Genomic DNA, 19,670 nt, shown 5'->3' on the forward strand with positions numbered 1-19,670 from the left:
GGTAAACAGAACAAATAGAGAAGGTGAATCGGGAGCACAGATAGAAATAAAAACTGACAAGCGTTCTAATCCTTCTACACCATCCAATACTAAAAACAAAAGTTGTGCCTTTAGTTGTACTATAAAACAATTAAAAATGGATTTTGAAATTACAATATGTTAGAGCTTGTAGGAGATTATAGTGATTGGGTTTACATATACATTAAGCCTCAACCCCAAAAATGTCCCTTCCTTCCTCTTAACTATACTGACTAACCTGTGTAAAAAAAAAAAAATGCGCATACTTACCTATTCTCGGCCTGCTCCAGTCACATGATCGCCCGTGTCAGCCAACCGTGACTACAGGGGAGAGGAGAAAGTGCTCATAAATGTCTGGAAATGCCTGGGAGCTGTCATATCACCCATATGCTCCCATGTGCCAGCCATTGTTGGCGCTTCCTCCTCTCCCCTGTACCGGACCCTGGCTGACACAGGGGAGCTGGATCACATGACCGGACAGGAGCAGCACTGGTTGCTGGCTGACACAGGGGAGCAGGATCACGTGATCGGAGTGGGTGTAAAATAGGTAAGTATATACATCTTTCTTACACAGCATACAATAGGTGTTAGGATGGAGGGAAGGGACATTTTTAGGACTAGTTAGGTTGAGACTGGAATTTTAAGTTCAACACATTCTTCAGATCCCCGAATACCTTTTTGGCAATCGAGCTCAGAATAATTAAGAATATGAACAATTGAGAACAGTGGAGAAAATAAAATAAATGAAATGAAATAAGTCTTGTACATGTGTTGTACTCCTTTTCCCAGAGTAAGTTTATGCACATTCATATTGTTTAGACATTTCCAAGTATGTATCCAACTGAACTGAGACATCCTTCAGGACATAAAAGGGCTTTCTTCTCATATTAGATTAGAACTTTTATACATTTTAGCTTAATATTAACGTAACACTGGGGCTAAAGCCACTTAGCATAAACCTAACTGTTGCCCCAGAACAGTCTGATCAAGTAACAACAGTAAACCAATCAGAGCCTTTACAATAGCCAGAACCATCTGACTGAACACTCCCACAAGGCATTCAGAACCTAATCCCCGACATTTAAGTTAGACCAGGGCCACTAAATGGAGAGGAGTTGGGTGGCTTAATAAAGTGGAATAACGACATTGAAAGTCAATTTTATTTATTTTGTTTATATTAGTGCCGGTAATGATTTCCTTTAGGCAAAAACAAGCTTTAGAGAACTTACCTGTCTGCTTATAGATAACTTACCTGCCTATGTAGAAAAGGAATCTTTAGAACTTTAATGATGGTAAATGTTTTAAAAAGTAATGAACATTACACTAAATGGCAATTACAATTTAAACATTTTACATATTGGGGTTAATTTACTAAAGGCAAATAGAATGTGCTCCAGAGCTTGGTAAATTAGGTGAAGCTTCACTTTGCAAAGAATACCCAATTACATAAAAGGAAAAAAAAAAAGTATTTTTACTTGCCCATGATTGAATGATGGACCTCAGCAGAGCTTCCCCTCATTTACTAAGCCCTGGTGCAACTTCACTTGCAAAGTGCACAGCCTTTTTACCTTTAGTAAATCAACCCCTTTATGCATTTAATGTTTTTCTTGTGGAGTTGTTTTATAAATACAGTCAGATATATATGATTGTTTATTAGGAAAGGTTAACTGTGACGTGCACAGCATTTATGACGAGCCCACCATTTGTACGCCAAGCTTTTTCTAGACTCTTTAGCACATCCAACCCCTCAGGACTTCATAATGGCAGAATGCATCTCCACCCATTTGCTTGCATGCACAAGTTGGCACCTTTCCTATCACAGCTTTATCAGTACTTGGCCATGCACAATACTTCCACAAGACTTCAATCCCACTCACATGCGCCTGCAAAAATTGCCAGGTCATGCAATGCGAGTCTGCTGAAAAGGCATGCAATCACCTAGGACATGCTTTGACACACATAGGGGTTAATTTACTATAGACAAATGGACTGTTCACTTTGCAGAGGAATTCAACTCAGCATAGTGAATAAGGTGAAACTCTGCTGACTTTAACCAATCATGTGCAAGCAAAAACACTTTTTGTTTTCCCTTGTATGTGATCTGGTATTTCTTTGTAAAGTTTCACCACATTCACAAAAAAAATTCCTTCAAGGTGGAACATCCTTTGCAAAGTGAACAGCCTTTTTGCCTCCAGTAAACCAACCCAATGGAATTTATGCCTGGGGAGACCTGAAAAATCTGCAATATCATCACTTCACTGTAGCGGCACCCCCTGATAGTCATTACTAGAAAAAATACAACATCAGAATCAAAAACAACGCTACAAGTAAAATAATAGGAATATTATATTGAAAGAAAGCGCGATTTGGTAGAGTATAAGTGTTTCAATGCAAAAAAGAGAAGTGAGTTTTTTTTTTTTTTTAAAGAGCCCTTACTATAGTAACTTGCCTACTCTGCAATCCCCTACTAGGCCACTGGAGATTCCACGTAAGTTTTCATTTGTTCAGGAAGTTAAACCTTAGACAAGGCTATATAAATCCCCTGGCAATCACTTGTTTAGGCACTCTGTGATAAAGTGTGGAGAGGCAGGATAGATATTGCATGTTCTCCAATACTCAGAAGGCTGAGGTAGTTCTCAGGCGGTCCAGCAGGTCAGGGCGGTGGGGAAATGCAGGGTAGGCAAGTACAGGGTGCTTCAAGTCTTTCTTGTAAAGTGAACCCGTTACTTTACCCAATATAAGCATAGTACAAGTAAGTATACTTTTTTTTTTTGCACCTGTTGCACTGTAATAGGAAATTCACAGTTCATTGAGTTTATTGATCATGCTAATTTATTTAAAAAGGCATATTTAATATACACTCAAATATAGGTAAAATGTATACAAGTATTTTTGCATATCACAATAAATTAAGACAAGTAGTCATTTAAATCAGTGCGGATTAGCGAGGGTAAGAGTATAAGTTACTTTTTAGAATTGGAGTTACACTAGTAATGGAAACATCATCACTTAAGTCCCGTACAAATCCCAGCATACCGCCCAACAGGAGAGGAGCTGTCTAGAGGTAATCATTTAGTGCTGTATTATTCAACAGCCAGCGCCACCCATTTTGACATGTTAGACATATTAAAAGGCCAGGGTTACCCAAAATGCTATCAGTTTGCAATGGACGTGGCCTTTAAGTTGGCTCTCAGTGATGTCATGTTTGGAGAACCACGTACAAGAGGACTGTATTTAAGGATCTGTTGTCACAGAACAAATAGCATAGAGGCCACTAATGAAGGCATGCAATTTAATCCTCCACAGTAGCATATAACCTTTCCTTCACTCCCTCATTGCCCATTCAACTCTCAAAAGTGGAGAAAATATCCAGTACTTTCAGATATGGAGGTGCACATGACTCAAGCTGCTGTCACATGGGGGCAGAAAGATTGCCCACAACCTTGTGTAAGCAAATAAGAGCTTACACAGGGCTGTCTTTTTTTTTTTGCACTTACAGTCAAACAAAATGGCAAGAGGGGGGGGGGGGAAGGAAAGGAAGGTATGGGTTGCTAGTTACATATTACTGGTGTCATTTTTTTTTAAAACAGAAGAGTTTTTTAATTTCAGATACAAATGCTTGCCTCAAAATCAGACATGAATACAACACACAAAGAAAAAAATACAAATAGCAAACAGTAAAAACGTGCACACATCTCATTTGTGAGTGTTTCCTTTCATTTCAAAGAGTGGTTTCTAGATCAGTGCAATGTTGGCTTAAGCAAAATGACCAAGCATAGAACTCTAGTAATAACAAAACCATACTCCCCATCTTGTATATTTTAGATAAAAGGGATGTTTTAGGAATTATTATAAGGCAATGCACAAAGGTCACATTTAAAAAAAAAAATCTTACAGTATCCCCTATTTAAATTACAGTAGCACTGCAGCAGCAAATAAGACATTTTTCATTATGCAATTGTGTTGTACAAGCTTTAAATTCAGCAGCAGCAGCAGCAGCATTTATATAAAATCACAGAGCAGTGTTACACAGCACAAATGGCAGCATTCAGCATGCTTGATAGAAGCAAACATGTGGCACACAGTAGACCATATTTCGCATTACTGGCCAACAGACTCAAACATTGTAAGTTATTGTGTTAAATAAATACCTACAAGCCATCCATGGGCTTCATTCGAATCTAAAGTTTTTCTTATTAAAAAAAACGAACTCCAGTGTTAAGGATCTTATAGACTGCAATGAAGGAACTGCTCAAATATTGAAAAACAAATGTATATCAGTTCTTTTAATTCTCCTGGCTGTGGGAGAGCGTCTAAAAAGGCAAAATGGCAATGCCTTCTCGGATATAACCTTGTTGGACATAGTACCTGCACTGCCCTCTCCATTTTTTTCAGATGATTGAAAGCAGATAAAAGGGAAACTTTGGCTTTGTGAATTTGGCATCAGCAATTTCCCTGTTGCATTGAACACATTTGCTAATATCTGAAGAATGTGGAGCTGTAGGAATTATAAATTAGTCGCTCATTGCAGTGCATAAAAATGAGATAAGTTAAGGAGGCATATATTACATGAAAGGTTAAAGCTAAGTGCACACCTAAAGGAGTGCTTGGGACGTTGCATTTCAGAAGTCTGAAGTTATTTTTTAATACATAACAAGCACAGTTGCTGAGGTCAAAACATTCAAACTTGTCCATCTGCTCTCATCTACTAGAGGTAGGGGGGAGATAAAAAGTTTACTTATGTATATTTAGATTATATAAAATAACTATGGGGTAGGTTACATGCAAATTCTACTTTTCGGAATACTTCTTTAAAAAGGTCTAGCCTTCCCAAAAGACATATTTCTGTCATGGGAAGGTGCTGTTGAGCTTGAGCATCTCTCATAGGGTCTCCGAAGCAGAAGAAATCACCCCTGATTTTTCTGAATGCTATAAGAAGCCTATTCCTCCTGCTGCAATCTCGTTAAAAGAGAAGTATGTTTTTTTTTTTTTAATTCATACTTACCTCGGTGGATGCAGCACCAGACCGATGGTGCATCTGTCCCCCGGCGTCTCTGCACTGAGAACAGAGCTACCAAACACAGCCGATGGCTCGGTTCTCACTCCTCCCCGAGTAAATCGATGCTGACTGTCAGTCAGCATCGCTTCTGCTCAACTTCTCAGCGCTCATTGGAGCGCTGAGCCGTGGAGGGGCAGGGAGTGGCCGTCTCAGTGGCTCGCTGAGACTGCCATCAATCAAGGCAGCTGGTGGATACCGACTTGGAAGTCGTGATGATGCGCTGCCCCGACTGATGGCAGTGACGTCAGCAGGGACTGGACTTCAGACCGCTCTCAGCTGAAAACAGGTCACAGAAGTGCAATTCATTTTGTGACCTGTTTTCAGCTGAGAGAAGTCTGAAGTCTGCTCTCCGCTGACGTCACTGCCATCAGTCGGGCAGCACGTCATCACGATTTCTAAGTCGGGATCCACAGGAGTGCAAAACGAATTGCAATCCTGTGACCCAGAGGAGAAGCCCAGCCTAAAAAGCTTGGGCTGGACTTCTCCTTTAATATAAAATAAAAGTAACACCCAACAGTGAGCGTCCCCAATAATCAAAGCAGCAGGCAGGGCTGGAAACACACAGAGAAAAAAATGCCATGAGAGAATAGAATCCATTTGGTATCCACTACAGAAAACAAAATCTTCAGTGTTGCGTGCCTTAAAAAAACACCCCAAATACTAGAATGAATTCTTACTATCATAGTATAGTAGCTTTTTAAACGTAATACTTCTAAGTAGTATATATAAACAGTATTTTACATTCCAATTAGTAAATAGGAAATAAAGGGATTATGCTTCTGGTCCTAAAATTCAGTATTATGATTAAATGGCATCACTATCGTTTCAGCTGCAAAGAATCTCTGGAAATTGAAATTCTGGCACCTGTGAAAAGGCACATGTAATACCAACGAAGTTGTTATAGAATGTAGATAGACCTATACCACAAAATCTCTACCACTATATCAATAGACATTTTAAAAATGTTGTGCTTAATAATTACAAAAAATTATTAGTTGTGCGTATATTTAATACTGCATTTCTGCATAGAGGTTCGTTCTTTTTGTCATACTACAATACAATGGGCTGTGTTTTCAATATAGCGATCACAACTTGACCTATCCTAATCCTAGACATAACAGTACTGACAGTGCAGACAGAAATTGTTGGTCCTCAAGCATGATGGGTGGGCTCAATGACCAATAGCTAGGCACAGGAGGTAGAAGAGTGCCCATCAATGACTGTGGATGTCTCGGGGTGCTTGAAAACACATTTAGGCACATTTCAATATTATGGCTAATTTACACTTATTTGTGAATTTAAAGCGATTCACTTTAAAGCCATACTACAGCCCAAAGTATACTTTTGGCTATGGGCAGAGCAGAGAAAGATAAGAAATTCAGTCTGGTATCTCATTGTAATCCGTGGCATTTTGGGGAAATGTATAACTACTTCCAACATTGTTAATGGGACAGGAAGCGAGAAGTGAGATCATTACTGGCCACCCCCTTGTCACTAAGGTGAGGCATACTATATCCTCAACTCACTTAAATCAGAACCTTATCTACTCAAATCCTCTACAATTTTCCTGAAAAAACTGTGCCGAAGCAGAAAAAATACAGGCAGTTGTAATAGTTCTTATGGAAATGTAAATGGATGGTTTTAACTAGATACCTTCCAATCCACAGGTATGTTTCCTGCTTGGCTTTCTTCAAATTTAGAGTTCTTATTGAAAAAAAAATTCAAATGATATCAGCCCAGCACGCCAGGAATTATGGCGAATATTCCCATAGCCTAAGAGCCCAAAGCATGTGTACACCCTGGCATGCTTACAAGCCCTTACGGCGTACAGCTGTGGGTGCTTCAGGAGTGCAGCCCTAAGGCTTGTTTCACACAGGCTTTAGCTTGTGTAAGATTTTTGTGAATGGCAAGCTTTGACAAAGCATTTTCAGAAAACTTTGTTGAAGCTTTTAAATTACCATTTAACTCCAGTTTGTAAAAGTTGACCACAGATCCTTCAGCAGGCTTTCAGCAAGCTTCAAGTTCTGAAGCCTGCTAGCAGCTTGCTTAAAGATGCAGTCAGCTCTCCCAGGATCTGTGGTCAACATTTACAAACTAGAGCTGAATGGTACTTTAAAAGATTCAACAAAGCTTGCTGAAAGCTCTGCACATGCTTTGTCAAAGCTTTCGGTTCACACTGCTCTTTTACAAGCTGGAGCCCATGTGAAACTCTCTTCTAAAAAAACAGCCAGTGCTGACATGCACTCACGGGGCCACAAAAGGAAATGTAGGGGTGAATAGAACATCTGTGAACCACATTTATTCATCATGTATACTCTTAAGGACCATGCTGCCTAGACTTTGAAAAGCTCCCTGGATATCCCCTATGCACCATGAGTATGGCCCCCATCTGAAGATCCGTGTAGAGACAGATTTATTCTCCAATGCTCAAAAACAGGTTTCCAACTAATTTAAAGACTCTTTGTGTAATTCATTTATGCTGGCCATGCATGTAACAATTGTTTCAAGGAAAGAATTTTTTATCTCATAAATCTTTTACATTAGCAGTTTGACCAATAAACAATCATTTTTATCAAACAGAAACAATCAATTTTAGTGGAAACTCCAATTTAATTTGGCCAAATTGATCTTCTTTATTGTGACAAATGACTGTTTTCAATTGAAGTTTGCAGGAAGGGATTGAATCTTTGGCTGACTGGTCATTTATGGCATATGAATATGAAATATTAGTCTGAGTCTGGAGGTCCTAAAACATGCACAGGGGGGGAGTTTTGATCCTTCATTGTCTGCCATTGTCAGCTTTTTATTAAACAGGAGGCCTTACATGTGACAGAATAGGACAAAATATCCCCTTTTTTTATTGTCCACATTTGATAAAGTGAAAATTGTGGGTTTTGTTTTATTTAAAAGCTTTCAATAAACTCAGCATTCTGTTGGAATTCAAGCACATCCTGTTGGAGCAACAGAGATTTGGAGGGGCCCTGGACACATGAGCACTGATTGGTAGTTTCAAAAGGGCGGTGCGTTTTAATGGGTTCACTCATCTCTAGTCGTAATGGCTGTAGAACAACAATGATCCTTCCCCTATACAATTCTTGTTGCTAATACACAAATCGGATTCTCCCTTTCGTGTTACCAGTGCAATACAGGAAACGTAAGTCAGATCTGACCAGCTGCTACAGGGGATGAGACCATTTACTGCATAGGGAGACAATAATAGTGCTATAGGTTCCCTTTTAGAATAATAAAAACATATTTAAATTATATAAATTAAAATTAAAAGATTATTTTATAAACTTGGAACACACATTTAAAGGCTTTGCTTAAAGCCTAAACAAGGAGTGTGAACTCTCGCTTTTCAGAGCAATCAGAAAGACTTGCTGGCCACAGTATTTATCGAGCTACAACATACTGGAGTATAAATGGTTTTTCATAGTATATTTGCCACTTAGAAAAATATCAAGTTCATGCTTTGTGCCAAATTTGCAGCATATACAGCCAAAAAGCCTTGGAATGATGTCCAACACAGAGAAGCAGCATTCCGCGTCCATTTTCTCTGAGACTCACACGCCACCACCGCTGCGGTCCACTGGTATGGGCTCTCTTGGCTCCATGTTCTCCTCTGCGTTCTTCATCAGTATGGCCAGGCGGCTGCCTGATACAAATCCTTTCTGGATTGCGCTCATAAGCTTTAACAAAAGTAACAAATTGTTATTCAAAATATAAAGTATAGCTACAGTTTGAGAAAAGAATCAATCATGCCATAACCCAGGCCTAGTGTTGAAGCAAGAATAGTTTTCACCTCCTCAATATCAGAATGTAACATCCCCTCCCTTTCCTGACCATTTTCAGTCCTGTTTTGTATTCTGTAATATATTTTGCTACATTCTTTTGGTAAAACAACCCAAATAAGAGTATATGATTTAGCCTTGCTTTTAGTATATCAATTTAATAGAGTTTACAAACTATGGTATACTGTATAACTTTGACATTTATGAACCCAGATGTTCTGACTGCCTATAACATTTCATGGAACCCAAAAATACCAGGACAGTATAAACACCCCCCATTTTTGGAAAGTTCACAACTCCAGGTAATTAATAAAAGGCATGGTGAGCCTTTTGAAAATCAAATTATTAGCCAAAACTTTTAGGAAATGGAAGAAGGCAAATAAAATTTGACTTTTTACAAATTATCACGTTATGTTTTTTTTCACATAGAGCATTGGCAAGTCTTTGCTGCCTAGCCACATAGAGGAGCTCTTCAAGCTTTTAAGGGGTCTATCACATTTCCAGAGGTCCTAAATAGCCAGGACAGTTGAAACATTTCATTAATGTATTTTGAAAAAAAGCAATGCCAAAGGTATTAGCTAAAAAGGCATGGCAAGCCTTCTGAAGATGCAACTTTTATGCCACAAGTTTGGAAACGCAGACACTGGCAGTGATCTGCAACACTGAGAATACTGGCACTGGGTGTGATCAGTAACACTGTCTGTGGTTAGCAACTTTGGAAACATTGCCTAGGACACTGTCTGTGATTAGCAGCACTGGTTGTGATAAGCCACCTTGAAAACACAGACTATGATCAGCAACACTGGCTGTGATTAGAAAAAAACACTGCCTGATTGCGATCTGACTGCAATTAGCAAAAACACTGGCTGTGATCGGCACCTAGCTCTCCTCTTCCTCCAAAAATGGCTCTCAGTGCGTGAGAGGAAGGGGAGAGCTGGCTGCAAATTAGAACCAGTGTTTACATTTGTGATTGCTGAGACTGGTTCACAGCAATCACAAGGCATAGAGTCAGTTTGATTGGCTTTTTTATTTTTGCCTGTGGTCTGTATCCCTCCCAACCTAAACTACACTGGATATCCTCAACCAACCTGCTTATTTACATCAGTACGACACCCAGGCCCGGACTGGCCATAGGGCAAACCGGGCATATGCCCGGTGGACCGCGGCGGCCGCATGTCACATCTCCCCAGGGGTGTACCAAGGGGTTGCAGGCCGAGAGGGGACGCCCAGTTTACCTGATAGCATAGATCCCCCACCCCTCGCCACCAACACAGCGCTAGATAGAGAGAGATGAGCAGGGCGATTTCTCCCCTCAGGACCAGTTAGAGGAGAGGAGCTACTTCTACTCCTCCCCCTCCTCTCCTCATGTGTCTGCCCCGCCCACTCTCCCCGACAGACACTGTTCTGCTGCCTAAGGGATGTGGGCGGGAATATTCAAGATAAAGCCAAACAGAAAAGAAAGATGGAGTCTGATATCCATCCACCCAGTCAGTCCCTCCTGCCACTGAGTGAGTACTGTAAACTGATGTAAGGGTGCCCTTTATTCCATTCTCTCTCTCTCTCCCTATTATCTATCTATCTTCCTTCCCTTCTTTCTTTCTATCTTTAGCTATCTTCCTTACTTTCTATCTATTTATCTATCAATCTTCCTTCCCTTCTTTCTTTATTTTAAACTCTGTCTATCTATCTATCTATCTATCTATCTATCTATCTATCTATCTATCTATCTATCTATCTATCTCTTCCTTCCCTTCTTTCTTTTTGTATCTATCTTTCTTTCTTTATCTATCTTCCTTCCTTTCTATCTACTTATCTTTATTTATCTATCTATCTATCTATCTATATCTATCTTCCTTCCTCTCCTTCTTTCTATCTATCTGTATCTATCTTTCTTTATCTATCTGTATCTATCTTTCTTTATCTATCTATCTATCTATCTATCTATCTATCTATCTATCTTTATCTATCTATCTTCCTTCCTTCTATCTTTATCTATCTATCTATCTATCTATCTATCTATCCACCTTCCTATCTTTCTATCTTTATCTTTCTTTGTATGCATCTATCTATCGATCTCTCTCTCTCTATATTTCTTTATCTCACCCCACATCCCATCACTAACCCCTGCCGTGCCCCCCCCGACCCCCCCCCCCGGCTGCTCAGTCTAAAAAGCCCGGGCCTATTTTTTGTCCCAGTCTGGGCCTGATGACACCCATGGTCTGTTGCCGGATTAAGCCTGCTAGAAAAGTAGTTATTTTTCAGCCTGTAGTATGCAAATACCAATTCTCAGTAAATCTGTGTTATAATTTGCTCCCAAAACTTCCTGTAATGCAGTGTAGGCATCTTGGCAATCTGCTGAGATGTGCCTGCATTGTACTGTAACATATGGTTGGGGTATGAGGGCTCTGGGTGAACACTATAGCTGTCAACACCTACCAAAAATTGATGGTGCCTTCTTTTTTTCTTATTAGCTTAGAAATTTTAAGTTAAAGGTTTATGTCAAGCTAGAAACTTGTCTCTAGTTTTGAATAGAGTCGGGAAAGATTAGAACTTCTATCAACCTTTTACTGTTTTCTGGTGCTCTATTAGAGATACTAATCATTATTTTCTGACCTATTGACAAGTTTCGCCAGGAAAAAAATAATGTGAAAATCTGTAATAAGGACACTGATAAAAGTAAAGATCTGACAAGAGTTTAAAGTGGAACTTCAGTAATTTTTCACATTTCCATCTAATAAATCTTCTGCCCTTGTTGTTTTAACTTTGGATAGTAAAACATTTTTTTTCTGCCAGTAAATACCTTATACAGCCCACTTCATGTTTGTTTGGAAAAAAAAACTAGACTTATGACATCATGCACAGCTCTCTCTATCACTCTGGTGAGAGTTTGCTAGGAAAGAAGGGGGGTGAGTCACAAGAGGGCCTATGAGAGGTGTGCCTCTGAGTAAATCCAGGAAGTGAACAGGCAGCAACTTCAGCTGCCCACAGTTAAAATGATGGCAGCCAGACTCAGTGGAGGGAGATTTCTGCAGCTTAATTTGGCAAATACTGAATCACAGTATATATAAAATAATATGCAAAGTAGTTGGAGGGTTTCAGAATGGCAAAGATGTTTTTATTACAAATTATGTGAGCAGACTTCAGTTCCTCTTTAAGCCTTTCCCTACTCTACTAAAGAAAAACATTTACATGTTTGTCTATTGTTCGTGGAGAAATCTCACTTCCTTGCCTTGTAAAACATTGTCAATAGGATAGGAAATAAGGGTAAATCCCTGCAACAGAGCACCAGATAGCTGGTGATCAACCTGAAAGGGGTTTTAACCCTCTTCCTATCACAAACTAAGATATAGGCCTCATGCACACAGGACACTTTTTTTTTTTAACTCTGAAGGGGTGTTTAAAGGCGGGGAAAAAACACCAGACACCCCTAGAAGCAGCTGAAAAAAAATTCAGTGTGCATGAGGCCATGAAGTTTGCCCTTTAAGATAAGTTTGCTTTAAAGGGAGTATCCGCCAATCATTATGTATGGGTCGATATATGCAAACATGCATGGATAAAACTACCAGCATCCTTTTATTTCCCACAAGCAACCAACAGATAGTACACTCACTAAAGCTTGCTGCAAATACCGAACATGCATTTTCTGTAAAATAAAAATCTAATCTCTTTAAAAAACCTAGCCTTGTGTACTAGAATCAGCTTTGGCACGAGATTACAGACAGATGTAAGGGTTAATAGTTACAGCCGCGAAGATAAATGACTTTGCACAAATCGGTTATTAAGATGACACAGTTTATCTGCAAGAAGAAAAGTTGACTATCCTTTCAACTAATGTTGCATGTTTTTGCCGGCAAAATGAAATGTTTCTGCGCTCGGCGATTCAAAAGAGGCTCGGCCTCGCAAGCCGTAAATGATGCATGAAACTAGTTATCAATTTCCGCAGAGGAGATTAGTAATGTCTTAAACGGTGTTGACTTGTGAGCATTCACCTGTGCGTTGGCAATCGGAATTCTCCAGGCTCAAAACGGATTCCCAATGGCCTCAAATAAAATCATGAAAATGAATTATTGTCTACTTTATCTTCCTGGCAATTACAATACCCACACTGGGCTCAAGATGACAGCCAAGTTTTCCCGGAAGATATAATTCTATATACAACCAATCGTTTGTATGGGCTCGCTGTCAGATGGGGAATAAAAATGTTTCCAGTATAATTTCAAAGGAACAATTCATTGTTGTCAATGGTTAATAGAATATGCATTTAATCTGATTGAACTGCTGATAAATGTATTAAAGGGATAATTATTCTCTTTTTGTGATGCTGGACACAACTGCTGAAAATTTTCAGCATTCACGTTCAACAATGCTCTTATCCGAAGCTCATCTCAAGAGAGACAATTAGCATTTCCTTTCCCCTTGATCTTGTTTGTTTAACTTGACATCAGGAAGAAAGGGCTGACATTGACCAAAATCCCCAGCATTAATTTATCTCATGTTCCGCATTCATCATCGCCTTCGCTCAGGAAAGAGCTGGCAGACGGCTCAAATACCTGCCTGAGTAAGAAGCGCTACAGAAATAAACTTGAAAATAAACTTGATGATCTGGAGAGATCAAATATGTGTGTAAGATCATTTGTTTCACTGCAGGAAGTAAAAACGTGCGAGGAGAGAAAATAGCAAAACAAAAAAAACAACTAAACATGGATAATTTTAGTGGCCTTACGCAGTGCTGCTATTTTTATCCCTAAGTGCTTAATTTAGACTTCTGGCTGTGTAATGTAAAAACAAAAAAAAACATTTTAAAGAGATTCTTTCCAAGACAAAAACAAAAAACAATTGCAGGTATTCAGTGCAGACCCTAAAGCGGTTGTAAACCCTGTTACACCACTTTTAGCTACAGGTAAGCCTATAATAAGGCTTACCTGTAGGTAATGGAAACATCACCTAAACCTGCATGGTTTAGGAGATATTTACTATATAGGCTTGCACAGACATCATCAGCGCATACGCACTGAAAAAATTGCAATATTGTGACATTTCTAAAGGGCCCGAGCCATGACCGGCGGCTCCCACGCACATGCGCAGGAGTGACATCATGCGACCCCAGCCAGTCACAGAGCTCGAGTCCATGCTCCCAGAAGGAAGGGGGATGAAGATGCATGTGGCCACCAGCAGGGACATTGCGGGCTTCGTTTGCAGGCCAGTGCTTTTACTTTGTAGGGAACAAAAGAGAAAGTAAAACCCATCGGGGTTCTTTAAGAGGAACTAGGACAGGACATAGAGAGGGCAAAGAACTAGTCACCATTACTGCCTATGGTCTCCCTTTTTTATAAGCGATCACATTCCCTCTGTTCTCAGCTGCATGAGAGCTGGGGGGAGAAGAAGCAGCAGCAGCAGCAGCACACTGATCTTCCCAGTGAATGACTGTGCAGCTGGAGCAGGTCAGGACAAGTCTGATCATTGGATGAGAGCAGGCTGAGATCCCAGCAGAGCTAGAGAACTGACCACGCTGTGCTCTCCTACTTAGTGTGGTCAATTTTTATTAGGAAAGCAGAGGGACTGGTAGGAACACCAGGGATTTTATACAAAAGAAGCAATACATAGAGAACAAGATACTTTCTCATACAAGTACATGGTACAGCAGGCACATATCAGGAATATGAAGTATTAGACTGTGACCAATCACAGAGCCCATCACAAGTACACAATGAAAGGCTTTTATTATGTACAACTGTCATGCGATCTGCTGTGATTGGCCGCAGAGATGACATGGTACAGGCAGTGGGCCTGTATAGCGATCTGTCATCAGCCGTGTCCAGTGGAAACAGGGGGTGGAAGATCATATGACATCCTCTCAGAACAACAGTGCTCCCAGCAGGAAAATGCTAATAAGCAGCGAAAGAAAGAAAGAAAGAAAGAAAGAAAGAAAGAAAGAAAGAAAGAAAGAAAGAAAGAAAGAAAGAAAGAAAGAAAGAAAGAAAGAAAGAAAGAAAGAAAGAAAGAAAGAAAGAAAGAAAGAAAGAAAGAAAGAAAGAAAGAAAGAAAGAAAGAAAGAAAGATGAAAACTGACCTGTAGAAATTCATTGAGCTCAACTTGTCCATTCTTATTCAAATCAACTTCATTGAGGATTTCATGCAGGGTATTGGAATCCATCTGGACATGTATGTTCTGATAAAAAAAAAAAAAAAAAAAAATCATATAAAAGGAAGTTAGATTATTACATTACTAGAAAGTTACATTTTGATCCGCTTATAATCTGCATTGACACATTAAATTCACAATAGGCACCAGCTAACCTTTTTAAATTGTGGGGGCTATTTAAGAGGCACAAGTCGTAGGTTTTCAACTCTAATGCCGCATACACACCATCACTTTATGTGATGAAAAAAAATGACGTTTTTAAAAACGTCACTTTAATTGACTGTGTGTGGGGGAAAACGTCGTTTTATGTCTTGTAAAAAACGACCAAAAAAAATTGAAGCATGCTTCAATTTTATGTGTCGTTTTTCAAAAGTGCACTTTTTACTTCACAGAAATTGACCGTGTGTAGCAAAAAACGTCGTTTTCTAAGACGTTTTTTCATCCACGCATGCCCAGAAGCTACTTATGAAGCGAGCTTCAATGGTAAAACGTGGTGGAACCTAACCTCACTTTGCAAGATCATTGTGAGAAAACGATGGTGTGTAGGCAACTTCGTCTTTGAAAATTGAAGTTTCAAAAACGTCATTTTTTACTTCACAGAAAGTGTCGTTTTTTTTCATCACATAAAGTGATGGTGTGTATGCGGCATAAGGATATATTGGTATGAGAACGTTAAATCTATACTTATGATAGTGAAACTAAAACATTCTTAAAGTAAATATTAAACCTAACAATAAACTTCCCCCATTTGCTTCCTTTTGGTCTGTTAAATAGAACATTGAAAGTGTTTGTGATATCTGTTCAACAGATAATAAAAATATACCAGTTGATCCTGCCAGAAATCATGCGAGTTGAAATTCTTGGGAAAATGGAACTTGGGGCAGTCTTTGAGGACTGGTCACATGACATATGGCCTTTGTCTATGGGAAAGGGCTTGCAAAACACAAATTGTGCTAAAGTATCAATGCCAGATTCTTACCAAGGATAAAAAATGTACTTCTACAGTTTCTGCTAAAAATAGGATTTTTATACTCCCCGTAAAATCCTTTTCTCTGAGTTAATGGACGGACACAGCCTGCACTAAGGCTGCATTCACACCTGAGCGTTTTGTCGCCTGAAGCATGAAGCTCCAAAACGCTAGAGGGGAAAAAATACATTATTCTCTATGGAGATGGTTCACATCTCCACTCCAAAACGCCTGAAGCTCAAACAAGTTCCGGACCCTTTTTTGTCGCGTGAATTGGGCGGATTTGGGCATTTTAGAACGTTTGTATTCCCATAGAAAGTAATGGAAACGCTCGATTCAAACATCTAGCGCAACAACGAGCGTTTCTACGGGTGGAATAGAACATTTCACCCAGGTAGAAGATAAAAAAATCTACAAGCATAGCAACAAGTGATGAAAGAGATGATAATTTTTCCTATAGGCTAAAAAAAAAAACGTTGAAGTTCAAAAACGTCGGACAACGCTGTATGCAAACGCGCGAATACGTGTGCATACGTGCGACAAAACAACCAAAAATGCTACGCTCAGGTGTGAATGCAGCCTAAGCAGCTCAGTTGGTCAAAAACAGTACAAACTTAAAAAAGAGGGGTGGTTGCTGTGTCCGTCCATTAAATCAGAGAAAAGGATTTTACGGTGAATATAAAAATCCTATTTTCTCTTTTGTTCATGGATGGACACAGCCTTAATCTTGACAAAGTGGGACGTCCCAAAGTAGTGTTAAAATGAGGGGTGGGAACAGCATAAAAAAAAAAAAAAATAATAAAATATCCTGTTCGAATAAAAAAAAAAACTCCAGGCCTATTGGCCCGAAGGGACCCATGTTTTCTCCTTAACTAGGCAGAAAAAAAACTGAGCTGGGCAGGGCTGTTCAGCTTTGAAGTTGTTAACACTTTCTGCCTAGTCACTCCTAAAGGAAGGCTAATACCCACTTTGTCAAGATTAAGGCTGTGTCCGTCCATGAACAAAAGAGAAAACCTAATTCATGTAACACTTTTTCATTGATATCTCAGGTTTTCTCATTAACCACTAGCCGACCGCCCACTGCCGTTATACGTCGGCAAGTTGGCTCGGCTGGGCGAGAGCACGTAGTATAACGTCCTCTCTCCCAGCCGCCACTAGGGGCGCGCGCGCGCCCCACGCTCGCCTCCGACTCCTGTGCGTGTGCCCGGCGGGCGCGATCGCCGCCGGGCACACGCGATCGCTCGGTACAGAGCGGGGCCCGGGAGCTTTGTGTGTAAACACACAGCTCTCGGTCCTGTCAGCAGGGGAAATGCTGATCTTCGGTTCATACAATGTATGAACCGAGGATCAGTGTTTCCCCTAGTGAGGCCACCCCCCCCCACAGTAAGAACACACCCAGGCATACTTAACCCCTTCCCCGCCCCCTAGTGTTAACCCCTTTACTGCCAGTGGCATTTTTATAGTAATCCAATGCATTTTTATAGCACTGATCGCTATAAAAATGCCAATGGTCCCAAAAATGTGTCAAAAGTGTGCGAAGTGTCCGCCATAATGTCGCAATACCGAAAAAAAAATCGCTGATCGCCACCATTACTAGTAAAAAAAATATAATAAAAATGACATAAAAATACCCCCTATTTTGTAAACGCTATAACTTTTGTGCAAACCAATCAATAAACGCTTATTGCGATTTTTTTTACGAAAAATATGTAAAAGAAAACGTATCGGCCTAAACTGAGGAAAAAAAATGTTTTTTTATATATTTTTGGGGGATATTTATTATAGCAAAATGTAAAAAATATTAATTTTTTTCAAAATTGTCTCTATTTTTGTTTATAGTGCAAAAACTAAAAACCGCAGAGGTGATCAAATACCACCAAAAGAAAGCTCTATTTGTGGGAAAAAAAGGACGCCAATTTTGTTTGGGAGCCACGTCGCACGACCGCGCAATTGTCTGTTAAAGCGACGCAGTCCCGAATCGCAAAAAGTACTCTGGTCTTTGGGCAGCAATATGGTCCGGGGGTTAAGTGGTTAATAACGGCTAACAGTTGTACTGTTTCATCAGCAATGTAGAAACTAAGTGCTGTACTGTATTATATGTTTGACAAACACATTACACTATTTTAATGGTCTTTATAGGTTGGACTTGATGACTTGTGTCTTTTTTCAACCTCACCAACTATATATGTAACTATGTAAGATCATTATTTTTCAGTCAATACCTGTTCAGTTTAACACCCCTATATTTAAGCAAGTTCTCGACATAAGAGCGTTAAAAATTACTAATTTACAGAGTGTTACTTGCCCAATCTTCATTATGGGGAATATGCACTTGCTGCACAAGTGAATGATAATCACAGTAATTATATTCAAGTTAGTATGCACAGACCCATGAGAGCTATTTGCAATGATCACAGACGAACATTACAAGATGTACAACCCACCAAGAAGCATGTATCAAGAGATGTGCTTTACATGATCATGAATATATACACCTCCTTTGTGTCTAGCACTGACAGATAACAGAAGCAATCATTATTTTAGCTGGATCTGTTGAAAATTATGCCAATCTTTTCTTCAATATCAAAGAATTTAAAGCTGATTTCCAGGAAAAACTGCTAGATACAAAGACTAAATACTAATATAACAGCTGTTTTACCTGCCAACGTTTTTGTATTTCTGTCCACTCAGAGCTGAGATGTACACAGCTATGCCACACAGCATAGGCAGGAGAATGATACCACTTAGACCCCTTTCACACTGGGGCGGTTTTTTAGTCACTTTAGCGATAAAAAAAAGCGCATGTAAAGCGCCTGAAAGAAGCCTCATCTGCAATCCCAATGTGAAAGCCCGAGTGCTTTCACACTGAGGCGCTGCGCTTGCAGAGCGTCAAAAAAAGTCCTGGAAGCAGCTTCTTTGCAGCGCTTTAGGAGCGTTGAATACACGGCTCCTAAAGGCCCCCTTCCCATTGAGGCACTTTTTTTAAAGCCAAAGCGCCTAAAAAACGCCCCAGTGTGAAAGGGGTCTTAGCGGAGCTTTAACAGCATTTTTCGGGTGCTGGCTGTGGGAAAGGGCTCTGAAAGCACTTGGGCTTTCACATTGGGATTGCAGATGAGGCTTCTTTCTCACGCGCTTTACATGAGCTTTTTTAAACGCCAATGGGCCTGAAAAACGCCCCAGTGTGAAAGGGGTCTAGTTACAGCTAAAGTTTAATCTTCCCATATTTTGCCCTCCCTTGTTTCTTACTTTCCCTCCTATTAATATGCAGGACCAGACTGGGAGTTTGCATGGGCGGTTGGTGACGGGAAATTAAAGGAGGTGGTCCTCCACACTATAATGTAGAGGGGCACTGTAATATAAAGGGGGCACTATAATTATTACAGACCCCCTTTACAGTGAAGACCCATTTATATTACAGTGCCTATTTACTTTACAGAGCCCCTAGCAATCACAGCCCCCCATTACAGTGCCCCTTTCAGCCATACCCCCCCTTCTCTCTCTAATGTCACAGTGCCCCCTTTTACTCTATGCCTCCCCTGCACAGTCTTACCTTTGGCAGGACACAGGTAGGATTCAGCCCGTGTGCCCTCTCCAGAGTCTCTGAGACATTGTCATCCTATCAGTAGGGCAGGGGGTGGGAGGAGCTGCAGATCTGGATCATATTAACAAGCGGGTGATTACCTGCTACCTGCT

General features: G+C 40.1%; 1 protein-coding gene across 4 annotated transcripts in view; it reads right to left on the reverse strand.

Moving 5' to 3' along the window:
* Positions 1–19,670, reverse strand: part of GPD2 (glycerol-3-phosphate dehydrogenase 2) — a 294,667-nt gene that overhangs the window by 79,581 nt on the left and 195,416 nt on the right. For 3 of the 4 annotated variants that reach the window (XM_040357935.1, XM_040357937.1, XM_040357936.1), the window contains exons 16-17: positions 14,939–15,037; positions 8,645–8,766 (exon numbers count right to left, since the gene is read on the reverse strand). In XM_040357935.1, coding sequence (XP_040213869.1) covers positions 8,645–8,766; positions 14,939–15,037 — 221 coding nt within the window. Of the gene's footprint in view, positions 1–7,578; positions 8,767–14,938; positions 15,038–19,670 lie in introns of those variants that run through there. The other variant, XM_040357938.1, reaches the window with a different exon arrangement.

The sequence above is a fragment of the Rana temporaria genome, chromosome 6 (genome assembly GCF_905171775.1).
Source record: "Rana temporaria chromosome 6, aRanTem1.1, whole genome shotgun sequence".
In the NCBI taxonomy this organism is placed as follows: Eukaryota; Metazoa; Chordata; class Amphibia; order Anura; family Ranidae; genus Rana; species Rana temporaria.